The sequence below is a fragment of the Benincasa hispida genome, chromosome 1 (assembly GCF_009727055.1).
Source record: "Benincasa hispida cultivar B227 chromosome 1, ASM972705v1, whole genome shotgun sequence".
Taxonomy (NCBI): domain Eukaryota; kingdom Viridiplantae; phylum Streptophyta; class Magnoliopsida; order Cucurbitales; family Cucurbitaceae; genus Benincasa; species Benincasa hispida.
The window spans coordinates 40442840-40461428 of record NC_052349.1 but is presented as its reverse complement, the minus strand read 5'-3'; the positions used below and the strand labels follow the sequence as shown (position 1 = coordinate 40461428).

At 34.8% G+C, this 18589-nt stretch overlaps 1 protein-coding gene across 1 annotated transcript; it reads left to right on the top strand.

Annotated features, from left to right (window-relative positions):
• The first annotated feature begins 5397 nt into the window (after positions 1-5397).
• Positions 5398-11518, top strand: LOC120089770 (plastidic glucose transporter 4). The gene is made up of 14 exons (XM_039047165.1): positions 5398-5818; positions 6017-6278; positions 7304-7418; positions 7585-7652; positions 7940-8072; positions 8148-8247; positions 8349-8461; positions 9194-9287; positions 9388-9541; positions 9922-10068; positions 10168-10241; positions 10326-10414; positions 10511-10625; positions 11006-11518. Exons 2-14 carry the CDS (start codon positions 6032-6034, stop codon positions 11186-11188), a joined length of 1632 nt encoding a protein of 543 aa, XP_038903093.1. The 5' UTR covers positions 5398-5818; positions 6017-6031; the 3' UTR covers positions 11189-11518.
• The last annotated feature ends 7071 nt before the right edge of the window (positions 11519-18589 follow it).

Here is an 18589-nt window from a genome sequence, read left to right as displayed (position 1 = left end):
TGATTTGCTATTCATTCTGCACGTTTTTTTGTTCTCTTTTGATGTATTGAATGAGTTGATTTTCTACATTGTGATTTATTTCTAAGAATTGTTTATTATAATTAACTAATGATGGGATAAAATATTTCGTTTTTCATGCAGATATGAATGACATACAATCAACTATTGAACAACAAATTCTTATTGTATTGTTGTCATATTTAGAGATAATAAAACAAGCAATGAAAACATCTTTTCTATTGGTAGTAATACTATTGTATAAAGGACAAACACGTGACAGAATTATGAGTGGAAGTTCTTTCTATAGGCATCGAATTAGACAATTAAATTTTTTTCGTTTAATACATAAGAGTGATTTAGCATGTTTTGAGATGACACGAATGGATAGAAGATGTTTTACTATATTATGTCATATGCTTAAAACAACTGGCAAATTAAGAGGCACGATACATGTAGATGTTGAGGAGATGGTTGCAATATTTTTACATATCCTTGCACATGATGTTAAAAATCGTCGACATTTTGCACGTTTAGGAGAAACAATTAGTAGACATTTTAATATAGTTTTGAACTCTGTGATACGACTACATGAGTTATTACTTAAACATCCTGAGCCTGTTTCTGCCAACTGCTTGGATGAAAAATGGAAGTGGTTTAAGGTAATTTTTGTTTTATAGTTTTATTCATGTTTAAATATTAGTAGGTGGTTTAATTAATTTAAAGTCTTCTCTGTATGTAGAATTGTCTAGGTGCACTATATGGAACCTATATTAAAGTCAATGTGGGTATTCTTGATAGACCTAGGTATCAAACCAGGAAGAATGAAATTGCTACTAATGTCTTAGGAGTTTGCTCCCAAGATATGCAATTTATCTATGTTTTACCTGGATGGGAAGGTTTAGCTTTTGACTCAAGAGTTTTACGAGATGTTATATCTAGGAGGAATGGATTAAAGATTCCAAAAGGTAACATGTTTGATATTAGGATTGGTATGTAGTTTGGATTAGAAATACTTTGTACATACATTCTTAAGTATTCAATTGGTGTATTTAGGTTGTTATTATCTATGTGATGCTGGCTATACAAATAGTGAAGGATTTTTGGCTTCTTACAGAGGACAACGATATCATTTAAATGATTGGATGCAAGGATACCAACCAAGACTCCACCTGAATTTTTTAATATGAAGCATTCATCTGCAAGAAATATAATAGAACGAGCATTTGGGCTATTAAAAAGTCGATGGGCTATTCTTCGAGGGAAATCTTACTATCCAGTAAAAGTTCAATGTCGTATTATTACAACTTATTGTCTCATCCATAATCTTATAAGAAGAGAAATGCCTGTAGATCCGTTAGAAGAAGATGAAGTTGGAGACACTCATTCAAGTACTTTTGACATGGATAGTGATCGAATAACACATGTTGAGAGTTCAAATAAATGGACAAATTGAAGAGATAACTTAGCAATTGAGATGTTTGAGGAGTGGAGGGGCATTAGATATTAATACTAGGATGTATTATTATGATGTAAACATGCACCTTGTTATAAGCTTTTATGAAACATTATGAACTATTATATTGCTACTTATTTCATAATTATGATATGTGATGTATGTTTTGATTTTCATACTATGTTACATGTGAAGTTTTGAGTTTTAATAGTCTAATATGTGATATGAATCATAGATATGGACGTCAACAAAAAATCTACAGCTGGTTCGAGTAGGTCGAAACATATGTGGAGTAAAATAGAAGATGAGAAATTAGTAGAATGCTTATTGGAGTTATCGAACATTGGCACATGGAAGGCTGATAATGGTACTTTCAAACCAGGATTTCTCAATCAAATAGAGAAATGGATGACCGAAAAAAATTCATAATTGTGAAGTTAACGCTCAACCACACATAGAGTCTAGAGTTAAACTGTTGAAGAAGCAGTACAACGCAATAGCTGAAATGTTAGGCCCAAATTGTAGTAGCTACGGATGGAATGATAAAGAAAAGTGTATAAAAGTAGAAAAAGATATATTTGATGAATGGGTAAAGGTAAATGTAGATTTTTTTTATTGCTAGTGTATTGTTATCATGTTATTGTTGAAATGTATTAAAAGTTGATTTATATTTATTTTCACAGAGTCATCCAAATGCAAAAGGACTGAGAAACAAGTCTTTTCTGTTCTACGAACAGTTAGCCATTATTTTTGGAAAAGATAGAGCCAATGAACTTAGTGCAGAAGGTCCAGTTGACATGTTTGAAGCAGTAGAGCGAGAAACAGACAACAATAATTTTTGGAGAGAAATGGATGGTTTTTATGTGCCTGATCCACCAATAGTTGGAGGGGAAGAAGTGGATGGACCTACCTCAATGAGTGAAGCGGCAACAAATATACAATCTAGTGCACATACATCAAATAGGTCTAGTAAGAAAAGAGCAAGAAGTATGGACACATTGGTGACGGTAGTGAATGGTCTTGAGAATGTTATGAGCAGTCATCTTTCAAGCGCTAATAATAACATTCAAGAAATTACTATGTTTTATCGACAGGTAGCTGAACGAGAGTCTATAAGAGAAGCACGTCAAAACTCATTAGTTAGTGAAATTAGAAAGGTAGATGGATTAAGTGTTCGACAAAAGGTGAGAGCGGGTAAGATTATCATTAAAGACCAATCTCAGATTGATTATTTCTTTAATCTTCCACATGATGAAAGATATAAATTCATAATGGAGATTTTGCAAGAAGACGTTCATTCTTAAACTGTGGGAATATCGTAGTATCTTCTATGTAATAGGAGATTTTATAACATGTTATACATGGACAATTATGTGTATATTTTGGTGCCCTTATCAAATGATGTGTACTCCTTATTTTGAGCTAGCATGTTAGTGCTTGCTAAGTATCTTCATTTTGAATGAATGTTGCACTGTACTCTTGTGTGTAACTACGAATATTGACATAATATAAATGCTTATTTTGTCTACGTTTAGTATTTATACTTTGATATTGGTTATATAACATTTTTGAAATAAAATTTAGTGTAGCTGCCTAAGGTTGTTTTTAATAATTGCATAATAAAAATAAAACTGCACAAATTAATTATTTAAAACCAATTAAGGCAAGTTTTTTTTATTAGTTATATGATTTATAATTGCACAAAATTTTGAAAGTGATCACACAATTTAAACAAAAATAACATTTACTTAGGTGATCTAAAAATATTCCCATGCAACACCAAACACATGTATTACTTATTCCTAGAAAAATTGATAACATTTCTTACACAACTAAACATAGTTATCTTTAATTCCCACACATACTATTCTCAGGTATTGTTTTCCCATGCACAACCAAACATAGTCATTTTTTATTCCCAATAATTTTATTCCCAGATATATAATTCTCATGCATCCTTAATTCTTGAGCATTGAGAAAACCTTAATCCAAATGGCCCTTGAGTGGAGTGATCGATAGTTAATAAATATTGATTAATTTAATTGAAGAGTTTAACTAATTAATCTTATATCATTAGAGTTTCTAATCTGCGAGTCTATAAAGTCCTCAGATAGTAATAAGGAATAATTTGAATGCCTCGACTTGGTAAAAAGGAATTTTATATTAAATATACAAATTACAGCGTGTAAAGTAAAGAGGTAAATTTATTTTTACCGTGAACGTAAAATTATATAATCTGTTAGTTAGAGCAGCGTACCAAGTTTGGAGCGGTTGAAAGGTTTCCACGTGGACTGGAAATGAAGTTGTCAGAAGTATGACGTGGATCCACGAAGGCACAACACAACAACATATATTGTCTCATCTCCTTCCATCACCAAATTTATTAAACTTATCCCCAATTCCCTAATTATCTACATCTTTAAATCTTTAAATTAATTGAAATATTATTTTTTACGTCAAAATTGCCCCTAAAATATCAGTAACCTTCATAAAGAGTTAGATTGAACATAATTAAAATGTAAAAATAATAATTAAACGCAATATTCTAGTCCTAGTCAAAGGTTAAACTAAAAAAAAATCAAATTGACTATAATTATCATACTTAAATATTTTTTATTTTTAATTTAATCTTTAATCTTTTAAAAGTTATATCAATGTTTTTTTATTTCACAAAATGGAAAATAAATAAAAAAAATTAGAAATATAATAATTAAATTATTATAAACTAAAGTTTATTTACTACATGTATAAAAGTTTTCGAACTAAAATATTTATTAACAAATTTTGTTTTGAAATTTAAAGTGTGAATACCACCACACTTCTTGTCAAAATAGTAAGAAGGCAAATACGTCTTCGATTTTTTTTCGTAATATTTGATGTATCTTTGCATTTTAAAATTCAAATATATGTTGAACAATAATATTTTAGTTAAAAAATTTCAATACTATATCAATTAATTATAATAAATTAAGAAATTTATTAATAGGAAGATCGAAGATAGTATGGTTAGAGTTTTTAATCGGACACCGTGTGTTTATTTCAAGTTATTAATTTTTTTTACGATAAAAAATCATTGTTTTTAAGTTAAGAGGAGTATAGTTTATTAATAATTTACACATATTTTTTTAATAAATAAAAATTCAAATCTCCATATTTTCCCTTTGTTATCGGAAAAGAAATCTATGATTTAAAAGTTGTATATCGATTTTTAAAATTAGATGGTTGTTTGTTAAATTTACGAAATTTCTGGAAAAAATTATATTATTATTATAGTATGAAAATTTTTCTATACCACATCTATTAATTGTTGCCATAAAAGTATAATTTAAGAATGATATAGGGTTCAAATAATAAATGAATGATATCTTAATATATCATATGATGATGTGTCAAATTATGAATGAGATAGCCGTTACTATCCAATTTTCTAAACATAAAATCTAGCTCTACTCTCAGGAACTTATATTATTAATCTCTAAGTTCAGAAATTTATCTCTTAACTATAGTATCAAATATTTATCACATCTTGATATTTCCATTTGATATCGACACGAGACATTTTCATCAACACGAGGTGTGAAACAACATGTCTATCCACATTTTTATTAATCTAATATCGACGAAGTGTGAAGCGACATTTTCATTTAATTGTAAAAAATTCATGAAAAAACATAATAAAATATCAATAAGGTGAATATAATATAAATAATAAAAATTTTAATTTATTTAAAAAGTATATCTGATTTATTTATTAATTTAAATTTGTTATTTTTATATTTTTTACACAAATTCTTTTTAAATTTGTTAATTTAAATTTTTTACATTTTATCGATATTTTCATCATATTTGCATAAATTTGAGACTTCTATATTTAACCATTTAAGTTTCATCTCAACTACATACAGTAAAAAAGAAAAAAGAAAAAAGATCTATCGGCAGTTTGTTGCGAATTGCGATGGCTCAGCGTGGACTCAACTGTCGAGTAAACAACGGGATCTTCATCTTTTCGAATCATGTAAAGGTTAAGTTAATTAGTGCATTTCAACGAAGAAAAATTTATGAGCAATCCGATCCGATCCAATTCATGGAATAGAGAAGCTTAATAAAGAAAGTGGAAAGAGCCGTAAACAATCGGATTCTTCTGTTTGGTTTACTTTCCTTTCATTTTTCTTATCGGTTCTGTTCTTAGTAAAACACCCTTCACTCTCTTTTCTCTCTCCTTTTTGCTCTTGCGGATTCTTCAAAGCATTTCTTCGCTGTCACTGATAAAACCCACTTCAGATAAAGAAGAACAGATTGAAATTTGCTTGCAGAGTCTCCAATCAGAAATCTGCTAAACGATTTGCTTTGTGGGTTTCATTTCGGGTATGTGCATTTCTCTCTGTTATTTCCTTTCTCTGTGAACATGGAAGATCGAACCATTTGGTTGCTTTGCATACACACAAAGGAGTTAAGTACCCACTCGGGTTTTGGGGGTAAATTCATTAATTTAGTTTTGAATTGGTTAATGGGGTTTCATTAATTTATGGATTTGACTTTTTGGGGTGTGTGGAATTTTCTCAGTGGGGTTAAGAAAGAATGCAGGCTTCGGCGTTGGTCAAAAGTGGCGCAAGTTGTTCTTCTGGGTTTCAAAACCGAAGGGTTTTGGGGGAATCTGGAAGGCGTTTGGGATTGGGAAGCCTTCGAATGACTGAAAGAAATGGTTGCTGTGGTTTAAGCTTCGGCTCTGAAACCATGGAGACTGAGATGAGACGTATTCGACTTGGATTTGATGGCATTTCTCGTCCTTCTGCTAAATATCAGTCACTCAAGACACACGCTTATGGTACTCTGTCTATCTTTACCCTGCTTCATTCAATTGGGTTTTGAATTTTTTATTCACTCCATTAGAATGATGTGATGAATCTCAATGTCACTTGAGGAATTGACTTTGACTTAACTGGTTGCCACTTTGGGTCCACTTCGTCCAATCTTTGTTCTGCTTCTACTTCTTTTTCTATGTTTCTTTGAACTTGTTTTGCTTCACCGTAGTTGGTATTTAATTGTCTGTTGAAGTGTGTTCACATGTTTCTCATTTGATGGGTTAGATTTCATCCATGGGTCACTACCTTACTGTTCTATACGTTGTACGACTGTATCCTCGAGTTCTAAGATTTCATCCATAGGTCCATGTTCATTGTATGTGAGTTTGGTGTGACTTTTGGTGTTGAGTAATAAAAAACATGCTGTTTGGCTGTGTGGCCAAAAATTATTTTGAAGTTTCTAATAACACTAAAAAAGCATTTTAAAGTGGATTTAGAATGCTTCTTCAAGTTCAAAGGCACTCTTATGGTCAGAAGTGATTCTTAAATTTCTAAAAGTACTTTAAAATGCTTTTAGACTGCTTCTTCCATAATGTCTATTGAGAAAGTGTTTTACCTATATTGTGTGTGGAATGGCTTTTGCAAATGGTGATTTTAAAACTGAAAGCGCTTCTTCTGTAAGTGCTTTTGGAAGAAACATTTTCTTCACATCTTTGTTTGACATTGATCAATCACACCTGTTCTTCAAAAGGTGGAATTCCATAACCATGTCTTGATTTTCATGGGCTTCTTGCAATAATGATTTTTTCACAAAGACTTTTTCGTTTATGTGGCATGATTTTTTTTCTAAAATACAACAGATGTGGGGTAGGAGAATTTGAACCTCCAACCTCAAGGGAAAGAGTATATGGCAATTACTTACAAAGATGTTTAAGGCTAAGATGATGTATTTTTGCATATTGATATTGAAGATCAAATTTATAACATAATACTTTGGCCTTTAATGAACAGGGCATGCTGTTGCCACTAACTTGTTTATATATTGCAGGTGAGGATGTGGAGGGTGTCGTTCCTGCCAAGCCTACAGGCAAATCTTCTGGAACTGTTCTGCCATTCGTTGGTGTTGCTTGTTTAGGAGCCATTTTATTCGGTTACCATCTCGGGTACCATTTTCATGGAGTAAATATATTTGCAGCTTCCCCCACCTAAAAAAAAAAAAAAAAAAAAAAAAAAGAAGAGATCAGAAAAAGGGAAATGAGAGAAAAAAGGGTCAGTGGATAACTTATTATTCTGTTTAAGGTTTAAAGTTACATTATTTGTTTGTTTCAGGGTGGTAAATGGTGCCCTCGAGTACCTCTCCAAGGATCTTGGAATTTTGGAAAATACTGTCGTACAAGGCAAGGATTGTAATATATTTCAGAGACACTCTCTTTCTCTATCTATCTCATATCCACAATTTATGCATCTAATAGTTTTTAGAAGTATATTTTCACCCACATCACTTGCTTGATTTGATGAACTGGGAAGTTCTCTTACTACTATTTTCTTTTAAAGAAATTCTGGGAAGTTACTATTAAGTGTTTCTTGTGAATTTCAGAAACTAAAATTTATTCTAAGCTCTTATTTTCATGGCTTCTAGATGACTATCAATCTCAGCTTTCTATGATATGACATATTTTTGTAGGATGGATTGTCAGTACACTCCTTATTGGTGCCACAATTGGATCTTTTGTTGGCGGAACATTGGCTGACAAGTTTGGCAGAACTAGGAGTTTTCAGTTGGATGCAATCCCACTTGCAGTTGGAGCAATTTTATGGTTGGTATCTTATGTCACCGTATGGAAGTGTGGTCTTTTGAAGCAAACACTTAATGTGATGTAAAAAATTCGCAGTGCTACTGCCCAGAGTGTGCAAACTATGATAATTGGACGTCTACTCACAGGTCTCGGCATTGGTATTTCATCAGCTATTGTGCCACTTTACATATCTGAGGTATCTTTTATTAAAAGTTTGCGTTATATAAATTTTGATATTATTATCAAATCTCCATTTTTTGAGCTTATTTTACATCTTCTGTTGAAAACAATATGTAGATCTCTCCAACTGAAATACGTGGAACACTGGGATCTGTGAATCAACTTTTTATTTGTGTTGGAATCCTTACAGCGTTGGTAGCTGGATTACCTTTGGTAGGAAACCCTGCTTGGTATGTATAGTTCATATCTACTATTTTTCCCTTAATTTTTCTAGTGAAAAATATTTATGTTATAATTTTAAATATTCTTATTCATGCTTGTAAATTAATAAAGTCAGTTTATTTTATTTGTTTCTCGTTTCATGCTACTCTTTTTTTAGACTCTAATCCTTTAAATTTTATGAATCATAATCTTCAATGAATTTTTTTCCTTCGATCATTGTTAGTTACATATATATATATATATATATATATTTTAAGTTAGTGAACTATTTACTTGCATATAAGACCAAAAATTTTGAATAAGAAGATAAAAGCATTTATATTTATATGCATATATTTGTGTTCAACAATATATTTGTGTTTCATGTTTTGTATTTGAATTACATTTGAGAAAGGATTGGACCAACATTTTGATTCATTAAAAAGTTGGTAGGAAGTCATTCAATATTGAAATGCATCTGGTTGATCTTTCATCTTTGTAGTGCCTCAAATGTTGTGAGCATTCATCTTTTAGTATGATTGTGATGCATTGATGAAAATTGTGGCTCAAGGTCATCCTTAATTGTTCATTGAATCTCTTTGCTTTGGAGAGTCGACATAGGTGAACTGAATTCATTTAATAAAAGAATCTGACTCTTGTTATATTATGGTGAGATAATTTATTTATATACATTTCATGTTGTGAGCATAACGTTGTGTATCCCTTTCAGATTATTATCATATGTGAATTCTTCTTATCAGGTGGAGGACAATGTTTGGTATTTCTATGGTTCCATCCATTCTATTAGCAGTTGGGATGGCAATATCTCCAGAAAGTCCACGTTGGCTTTATCAGGTTACCTACTGTAAATCACGAATTACTTTACCGGAACGATACATTATTTTCTAGTAATCCATAATAATGCATAAAGTGGAGTGGCAATCATCTTGTGCAGCAAGGGAAACTTCCAGAGGCTGAGAGAGCTATTAAAACACTCTATGGAAAAGAGAGAGTAGCAGAAATTATTCAAGACTTCACAGTGGCAAGTCAAGGTTCTGTAGAACCTGAAGCAGGGTGGTCTGATCTGTTTAGTAGCCGCTATTGGAAGGGTAATCTCAATAATTTGGTCAAATTTTACTTCTCCAACTATATTTGTGCTCTTTTATGCCTTTTTTTCGGTCCAAGTATTCGGCCTCTTGGGTTGTCTCCGTCTTTGATCACTCCAGTCGATTTGCAGTTAATGTTCTTGAGACTTGTGCTTCACGAAAATGAATTGGATGGTTCGTTATTGTCTGCCTGTGCTTTGTAGTAGGCATGAATATTGAGAAAAAGTTCATATCGGTAGTATTTAGAGAGTTTAGCCTCTTCAAAATCTTTTTGGGTTACTACTTTTATATTGCAGTTTCGGTTGGTATAGGATGCGATTTAATGCACTCAATATCAGATGATATAGCCTTTTGCCAGTTCTTGCTAACATATTTTGTTGCAGTTGTTAGCATTGGTGCTGCACTTTTCCTGTTGCAGCAGTTATCTGGGATTAATGCTGTGGTATATTACTCGACTTCAGTATTTCGTAGTGCTGGAGTTGCTTCTGACATTGCAGCTAGTGCTCTTGTTGCAGCGGCAAATGTCTTCGGTTAGTTCTTAGTCATTTCTTACTAACCCTTGGGATGCTAGCTTCTATGTATCTACATGTTCTTTTGTAAAATGAGATGAGTAATATCCTTCCTTCCAGGCACGACTATTGCGTCTTCTTTGATGGACCGCCAGGGTCGGAAAAGTCTTCTGACCATTAGCTTTTGTGGAATGGTATGTTATTTACTTATGTGTCCGCACGAGTGATTAATTCGAATATCTCTTGGGAGATGACATTATCCTTGGTTACTGTTTTAGGCTGCATCTATGTTGCTGCTCTCTCTTACCTTCAGTTGGAGTGCCTTGGCTCCCTATTCCAGCACTCTAGCAGTCCTTGGGACTGTGCTGTAAGACTTGCAGACATTATTCATATTCTCCGAGATGGATAGCTTGTATCTTTCTTTATCATGTTTAGATGATGACATTTGAACTTCATTTTGCAGCTATGTATTATCTTTCTCGCTTGGGGCGGGTCCAGTCCCTGGCCTTCTTTTACCAGAAATATTTGCCTCGAGAATCCGAGCGAAAGCTGTTGCTTTATCTTTAGGAACTCATTGGGTAAGTTTCTCGAAATAATGCCTTTCAATATCAGTGTACCTACTTGAAAGAGCTCTATATATCTTCTCAACGACACTTCCTTTGTGTTTTATTTCATGGCACATTGGTAAACAGTAGACTTAGACCAAGAGATGAGGATGCATAATAGGAACTAGATTATTAAGATTCACAAAGTTTGCTTTGCACCATCATTTTCTCCCTCATCCAACAAATGAAAGGAAATATCGTATGAGAATGAGAATGAGAAGAATAACCTAACCTAGCCATGCACACACGATATCAGGATAGATCGACTACACGGATATTTGAAGATCATAGCGTTTAATTTATTTGCTATCATATTGTTTGTGAATTTTACTGTATTGCTGCTCCCCTATCAGATCTCAAACTTCTTCATCGGCCTCTATTTCCTGAGCTTCGTAAACAAGTTTGGCATCAGTACAGTGTACTTCGGATTTGGCTTCGTCTGTTTGCTTGCTGTATTGTATGTAGCTCGTAATATCGTTGAGACAAAGGGGCGGTCGCTGGAGGAAATAGAGCAAATTCTTAGTGCCACAGCTTGAAGAATTTAAACTAGAAAGCACTCGGCAATAAGTTTGAGTCTAGATTTGAGTTTCCATCCGCTCAACCTCTGCAGATGGTATGCCCTTTTCTCTGATTTGTACCATCAAACTTCATTTTTTTTTTTCCTTTTGGGTATCAAGGCGTGAATGTTGATTGTTCATATTTGTAGCATTAGCTGGAATTTAGGGAATAAAGAACGTTTGGACTCTGTCTTTTTGAACCATCTAATTGAATAAGTTGTGATGCTGGAGAAGTAGAATGTTCAGAATTAAGTTCTATTCAACTCTCAGATCTGAAGCAAATATGCAAGAAAACATTCTAGCTAAAAATCTTGGGTTTGTGGTCATAGTGCCTTTTAACATTTGTGGCAGTTGATGTGTTTGGCCCCAATTAAGGGGTTTTAATGTGTTTCTATATTATTTTGCTTTTAAAAAATGAATGCTTTTCTTTTTCTAGATTTGATTTTTTCCCCCTTCTTGTTCTTGTTCTTAGTTGGATTTTCAAATGTTGATTCTCTATTTTTAAAGTCAATAAACTTGATAGATGGAAAAGTAGCTGGTTTATAATGATTTTAGAATATTGTAGGGTGGTGTACATGTAACTTATGGTGTGGCTATAACGTGTTTTTATAATATTACGTCATAAATATAGGGTGAAAGATTTAAACCTATTCTCTTTAAAATGAGAATTTTAACCATTAAATTAGATTTAAATTTGTTATAGATTATTTATCACTTGATGTTTGCTCATCAGTGACGGTTATAGCAAATTATCATTTCGTGAAAAAAGTGTCAAACTTTACTAAATGATTAAACAAGAATCTGTTTGATTGATTGAATTATAGAAAGCAACGAGTATAAAGAAAAAATAGGTTAGGATGCTAATAGTTTAATTGACATAGTGTTTGAACTATCTATTTTGATGTTAGAGATTCAATTTCCTCACACCGCATGTTATCAAAAAAGAAAAAAAAAATGTCAGGATGCTTGTTTCATCATTAAATTCTGTATTTGGTTTATGTATTTTGGAGTTTGTTCAATTTTAATCCATAGTATTTTTAAATGTTTAATTTTAGTTTCCGTAATTGCAATATATCTCAAATTTACTCTCTATTACTAGTTTATTGTTGATTTCTTTATGAGTGACATAAAAAATCTTGTTCTTTATCTTTCCGACTACGTTTATTTTATATTTGAATATTTTCTATTAGTTTTTGGTTAGTCAGACCATTTTAGGATCATTTTTATTCTATTTTGATGACACTTAAGAATGAGACATGTGGTTGGGCTCGGTGGGCCTTGCATGAGCCAACAACAAGGTGTGTGGGGCAGTACACCAGGAAATAAAAAGACAAGGTAGGCGGTATACCTGAGGTGGAGACGGTAAGTGGGTGGCGGACATTTTCATGGGCCCCAGGGTGGCACGACTGGTAGCATGTCTTGGCACACAACCAAGACAAGCAAGCCATGGATAGGGCATCAACACATCAATGAGTGTGGGTGGACGTACGACCTTGAGTTTGACGTTGGTAGGCGCAAGGGCATGTACGGGCATGGTTGGACACGATAAGACAATAGACGTTGGGAAGGCCACGCGTGCTGGGCAGCGCATGTAAGGATGCACGGGCACGCAGCGAGAAGAGTGGTTAATGCACAGACGTGGCACAAGTAGTTTCGACAGAACGTTGAGCAATCAACGTGAACTGCTGAAGCCTAATCTCTTATCCAAACTTTGTAGGTCTTTTCAGGGTAAGAAAATGACTAAGTGGTTGGTATGCTGAGAAGTTCGGAGTGAGGGAGCTTGAGTGGGGAACAAGTCAAGGGTAGTTTAAGGAAACTGGACTTTGTCACTTGGTATTTTAAGTGAATATAATTACTTGAGGCAAAAGAAAAACAAATCGATTTTACTATTCTTAGGTTGTCCACATCCCCAAGTAACTCAACTACTCCTTATGACCATCTCTACCTCAGGTATACCGCCTACCTTGCCTTTTTATTTCTTGGCATGTCACCCAACACACCTTACTGTTGGCTCCTACAAGGCCCACTAAGCCCAATCGCATGTTTCAATCTTCTTTCAATGTTGGATAAGTGCAGTTTGAAAGAGGGGAGAAAGGATATTCATGTTTGGAAGCCTAATCCTGTTGAGAGCTTTCCCTGTTAATCTTTCTTTAGGTCATTGTTGGATCCCTTTCCTTTTTGTGAGTCGGTCTTTGATAAGATCTGAAGGATTAAGATACTAAAGAAAATTAAGTTTTTCACCTGGCAAGTTTTGTTTGACCATGTGAACACTTTGGATAGGATTTCGAAGAAGGGATCCTTATTAATAGGTCCTTTCTACTATTCACCTGGCAAGTTTTGTTTGACCATGTGAACACTTTGGATAGGATTTCGAAGAAGGGATCCTTATTAATAGGTCCTTTCTACTATATTCTCTGTCGAAAGGTTGAGGAAAACCTGGATCACCTTCTATGGGACTGTCAATTTATGAGGTCTGTGTGGACGTGCTTTTTACCGGAGTTTGATGTCCAATTAACCAGTCAAAGAGATATTGGATCGACGATTGGGGAATTCTTCCTTCATCCACCACCTTTTAAAAGAGAACGGCCGGTTGTTGTGGCTTGTGAGGGTTTGTGCTACGTTGTGGGATGTTTGGGGGAAAAGGAATAATAGGGTATTTAGAGGTCTTGAGAAGGACCCAAGTGAGATTTGGTCCTTAGTGAGATTTCATGTTTCATTTTGGGCTCAGTTTTGAAGTTTTTTTTGGTAATTATTCTATAGACAACATTATGCTTAGTTGGCTTGTGTTTTTGTATGCCATTGTATTCTTTCATTTCTTCTCAATGAAAGTTGATTTTCTCTTTTAAAAAAAAACCTACCAACATTTGCCTAGTGTGAACATTCCCTCAACTATCTCCTTCTCTTCCGGGTCAAGTTTGGGTTCCTCTTACATTTTTTTTATCTAGCACAATGACTTCAGATGAGTTACTCCTTGTCTCTGCCTGAGCACAACTACTCTCGACGTGAAAATTGAAATGCCTCATCAATTTCCTGTTCGGAGTTGTGCTTTATTCTTTTTAGTATGTAGGCCTCCCTACACGCCACATATGTCCCTGCGTCGTCATTAGTTGATGGGTCAACATTTAGACTGATGCAATTACTAAGGTAAGCTCTAGAGCTTCAAGCTGCTGGCTGTGAGTCTCTCTTTCCAAGGTCTCGGCTTGCCTTGATCGAAGAGCAATGCCTTCTTCTCTTAAGACATTGACGAGCCTTCCTTTTGGTTGATGGAACTCCTTCTCCATTAGGAAATAAAGAATAGTATTTTTTTTATGATAATTAAGTTATGTTCGTATTGACAAATCTATTAGGTTTGACGTTTAGATCTTTTAATTACTCATGAAGGTCAGAATTTTATTATTTATTTAGTGTTATTCACTCTCTTTTTCACGTTTTCGTATGTTTACTTGATTAATTATGGAGAAGTTCTAAACAAGAAACCACAATCATGTCTACAAATTTTCCATTAATTGAAAAATTGTGGTCATTTTGACCATCACGTTTTCTAAAATGCGTTTGACCATCTAGCTATAATTTATAAGCTACAAAATTTCCATTGAATTATCACTAAAAAAAAGAAAAAAAAAACATCGAACGAGTCAAATTGAATTTCAGTAGGTATTAAGATTTCATCTAAATAGAGAATTTAAATAACTACTGTTCACACGAGGTTTCCGGAGAAACGTGTTTCGTGGAGTTGAACTTGAGTTGGTGTTGATGTTGAAGTTGATGCGATGTTCGATCTCAAATACTTGATCCTCTGATTCTCTGGGTGAATGTGCTTGACTGGAAGAATGAAAAAAAACTTCTTGAAGTAGAAGTCTTGGAAGAGGTTTTATGTCTTCAAGGGTCTTCTGTCTTCTAGAAGTGTAGCTTTAGGATCTTGGGAGTCTTTTGTTGATGAATTCTCTTTGGGCTCTCTGAATGTAGAAAATGTTTGACCCTTGCAAATGAGGGGAGTTCTATGATGGGCTTCATGGCTTGGGCCTGGCCTTGATTAGGCAATGAGCCTAATTTAATTGGACTTGGGCCTGGCCTTTGGGCCTAATTAACTGGACTTGGGTCTGGCCTTTGGACTTAATTAATTGGATTTGGGTCTGGCCTTTGGGCCTAATTAATTAGGCTTAGGCATATTTTGGCGTTTTAGGCCCACCTTAAGGCCATATTTGGGCTAAACTGGGCCAACGCCCAAATTATAGCGTCAAATTGATCGAAATTAATTTTACTCAATCGACGTCTGCGGCAAAAACACAGAATTTACCCTTAAATTCAATTCGAGACATGTATCAACTTTTAATTGGTCACAAATTTGATGATTTCGGAATTCCGTCATTAATTTAGCAAATGACGTGGCGGTCTGTGGTTGGTAAGACAGACGACGTTGGGAAGCCCATGCGTGCTAGGAACACGGGTGTTGGGCAGTGTATGCAAAGATGCATGGGCACGCAGTGGGAAGAATGGATAACGCACAGACATGGCATAAGTAGTTTTGATAGAACGTTGAGTGATCAGTGTGAACTGCTGAAGCCTGATCTCTTCTCCAAACTTTGTGGGTCTTTTTAGAGTAGGAAAATGACTAAGTGGTTAGTATGCTGAGAAGTTCAGAGTGAGGGAGCTTGAGTAAGGAACAAGTCAAGGGTTCTTAAGTTTAAGGAAACTTGACTTCATCACTTGGTATTTTTAGTGCATATAATTACTTAAGGAAAAAGAAAACAAATCGATTTTACTATTCTTATGTTGCCCACTTCCCTAAGTATCTCAATTACTCCTTATGATCATCTCTACCTTAGGTATACCGCCTACCTTGCCTTTTTATTTCCTGGCATGTCACCCTACACACCTTGTCGTTGGCTCTTGCAAGGCCCACTAAGCCCAACCGCATGTCTCAATCTTGAGGGTCTAACAAAGCTCCCCCACTTGAGCTTGTAGATGTCCTCACTCAATACTCCCCTATATGGTCTTCAAATTGCCATAATATTACATCTCTCTCCCAAGAAACCTTTTGGTCACCTTCGCCCTTCCATCTCACAAGAAAATGGGTCCATCAATTCTTCCTGCTCATGCCCATGGTATGATGATTTAGAATTTCAGCTACCCCCCTGTCAAACTAATTCCGCATCATGGTAGGAGCTCATTTGGTCTATTTTCTCGTATTATCAAGCAAATCTTGTGAGAAAGGCTTCAGGAGACTTACATGGAACGTCGGATGGATCTTCGAATGTCTTTGATAGTACCAACCCTTAGAGTTTGAAGTGGGAGATTCAGTTTTGCTGAAGCTTACTCCTCATATGTGGAATAAACTAAGAGGCAAAAATGTACACAAAGGGTTGGTGCCAAGATACGATGGCCCCTTTAAAGTCATTAAACGTGTGGGCAAGGTTGTCTACTGTTAAAATTTTCTAGAACGTCTGAAGATCCACCTGATGTTCCATGTAAGTTTCGTGAAGCCTTTTTCACAAGATTTTCTTGATAGTACGAGAAAGTAGACCAAACAAGCTCCCGTCGTGATATGGAAATAGTTTGATAGGGAGGTAGATGAAATCGTAGATCATCATACTATGGGCATGAGCAAGAAGAATCGACAGACCAATTTTCTTATGAGATGGAAGAGCGAAGGTGACCAAAAGGTTTCTTGGGAGAAAAGATTAGGTTTTAACAGTTCACGTTAGTCGCTCAACGTTTTGTTGACACTGCCTGTGTGAACACCCACACGTCAGCCACTCTACTTGCTGAGTGCCCATGCATGCACGCGCGCTCGCTAGCATGCGCCTACACCTTTTGCGTGCGGCTGCCTGGCACGCGTCAGGGCCTTCCCAACGCTGCTGTCTTATGCATACAACCATGCATGTGCATGCCTCTACGCCACCAACGCCTATCCCAGCATTGTAGGTCCTCCCATGCTCGTTAGTATGCTAATTCCCTATCTGTGGCCCGCCTGTCTTGGCTGTGTACCAAGGCATGTTGTTAGTCGTGTCACTCTGTGGTTTCCAAACTTGGCTTCCACTCCCACATGTGATTAAAGGTACACCCTTTCACACCTTTATTGCCTCGAACCTCACATGCTTTCATCTTTAAAAACAGTCTTATGACAAACCTCCCCCACTTGAAAAGCTCAATGCCATCATCGAGTTCGACCTCCATCCCGTCCGTTGGATGATCCACTCAAGTCACGTGTCCTTCTGACACTTGTTGTCACCTCGTACGCCAACCTCTAAATAGGTTAAATTTTTTTAAAACTTAAAGAAATATGTTTTATTTCAAATATTTTCTTTGTTTACAAGAATTTAGACTTAAAGGAATTTGCAACAATAGCAAAGCTACCAAAAAAAAAAAAAAAAAGAAAAATATTTCTCATCGAAAAGTCATTATGCAACTTTCCTCATTTCATGCCCTCCCGTTCCCATAACATCTTCTCACCTAGGGTGGAATGAATTGTTCTATCCATAGAAAGTTCTTGGAGCTGCCTGTTCTGGACACTCTGCTGTAAAATGGAACATTTTACACACCCAACATTTAGGGGTGTACATGGGTTGGGTTGGACTGGGTTGGGGGATTTTTCGGACCAACTCATGTTGGCTTCCCAAATGACCCAATCAAGTTTTCCAACCCAACCCTAAAAATTCGGATTGGGTTTTTTTTCGAGTTGAGAGATCCAATTTTTTTTATAAAAAAAAATAGAGAAATAAAGATAGTGAGATAAATGCAATGAAATCAACTTTGCAACAAAGAGAGAGACAACTTCTAAAATTTGATGTTTGTTACTAAAAATGAATATTGATGTCAATATAAAGAGTCGAAGTTGATGATGGTAAGTCTGTGAATGCACAACTAAGGGAGAGGCAACTACAACGACGGTGTATTTTCTTTGAAGTCATGGATGGTGACTGTGCAATGATGATAACAAAATCAACTGTAATTGCAATGAAGGAGACGATGTACCGTGCAACAATGATGACATTGAGAGAGACGATGTTCGAACGGTGAGAAGAGGAAGAAATTAGGCGAGGGTTGAGAGAAAATGAGAGGAATCGATAGAGAGGCTGAAAGGGTTAGAGAGTTGCAGATGATTCATGCAAAAGAAAGAGAAAAGGTCGGCGACTACATGTTTTGAAAATAAAAACCAAGTTATATATAAAAATAATAATAATAATACTAATAATAACAACAATAATTATAATGATAATAATTATTATTATTATTATGATGATGATGATAATAATAATAATTATTATTATTAATATTATTTTCATCATCATCATGATCATCATTATTATCATCATTATTGTTATTGTTATTATTATTATTATTATTATTATTATTATTATTATTATTATTATTATTATT

Excerpts from the sequence above, each read along its gene's own strand:
- LOC120089770 (XM_039047165.1), top strand. The coding sequence starts at position 6,032 with ATGCAGGCTTCGGCGTTGGTCAAAAGTGGCGCAAGTTGTTCTTCTGGG. Across the intron at positions 9,542-9,921 it reads TAGTAGCCGCTATTGGAAGG|TTGTTAGCATTGGTGCTGCA; the intron begins GTAATCTCAATA and ends ATTTTGTTGCAG. Across the intron at positions 10,415-10,510 it reads GCAGTCCTTGGGACTGTGCT|CTATGTATTATCTTTCTCGC; the intron begins GTAAGACTTGCA and ends TTCATTTTGCAG.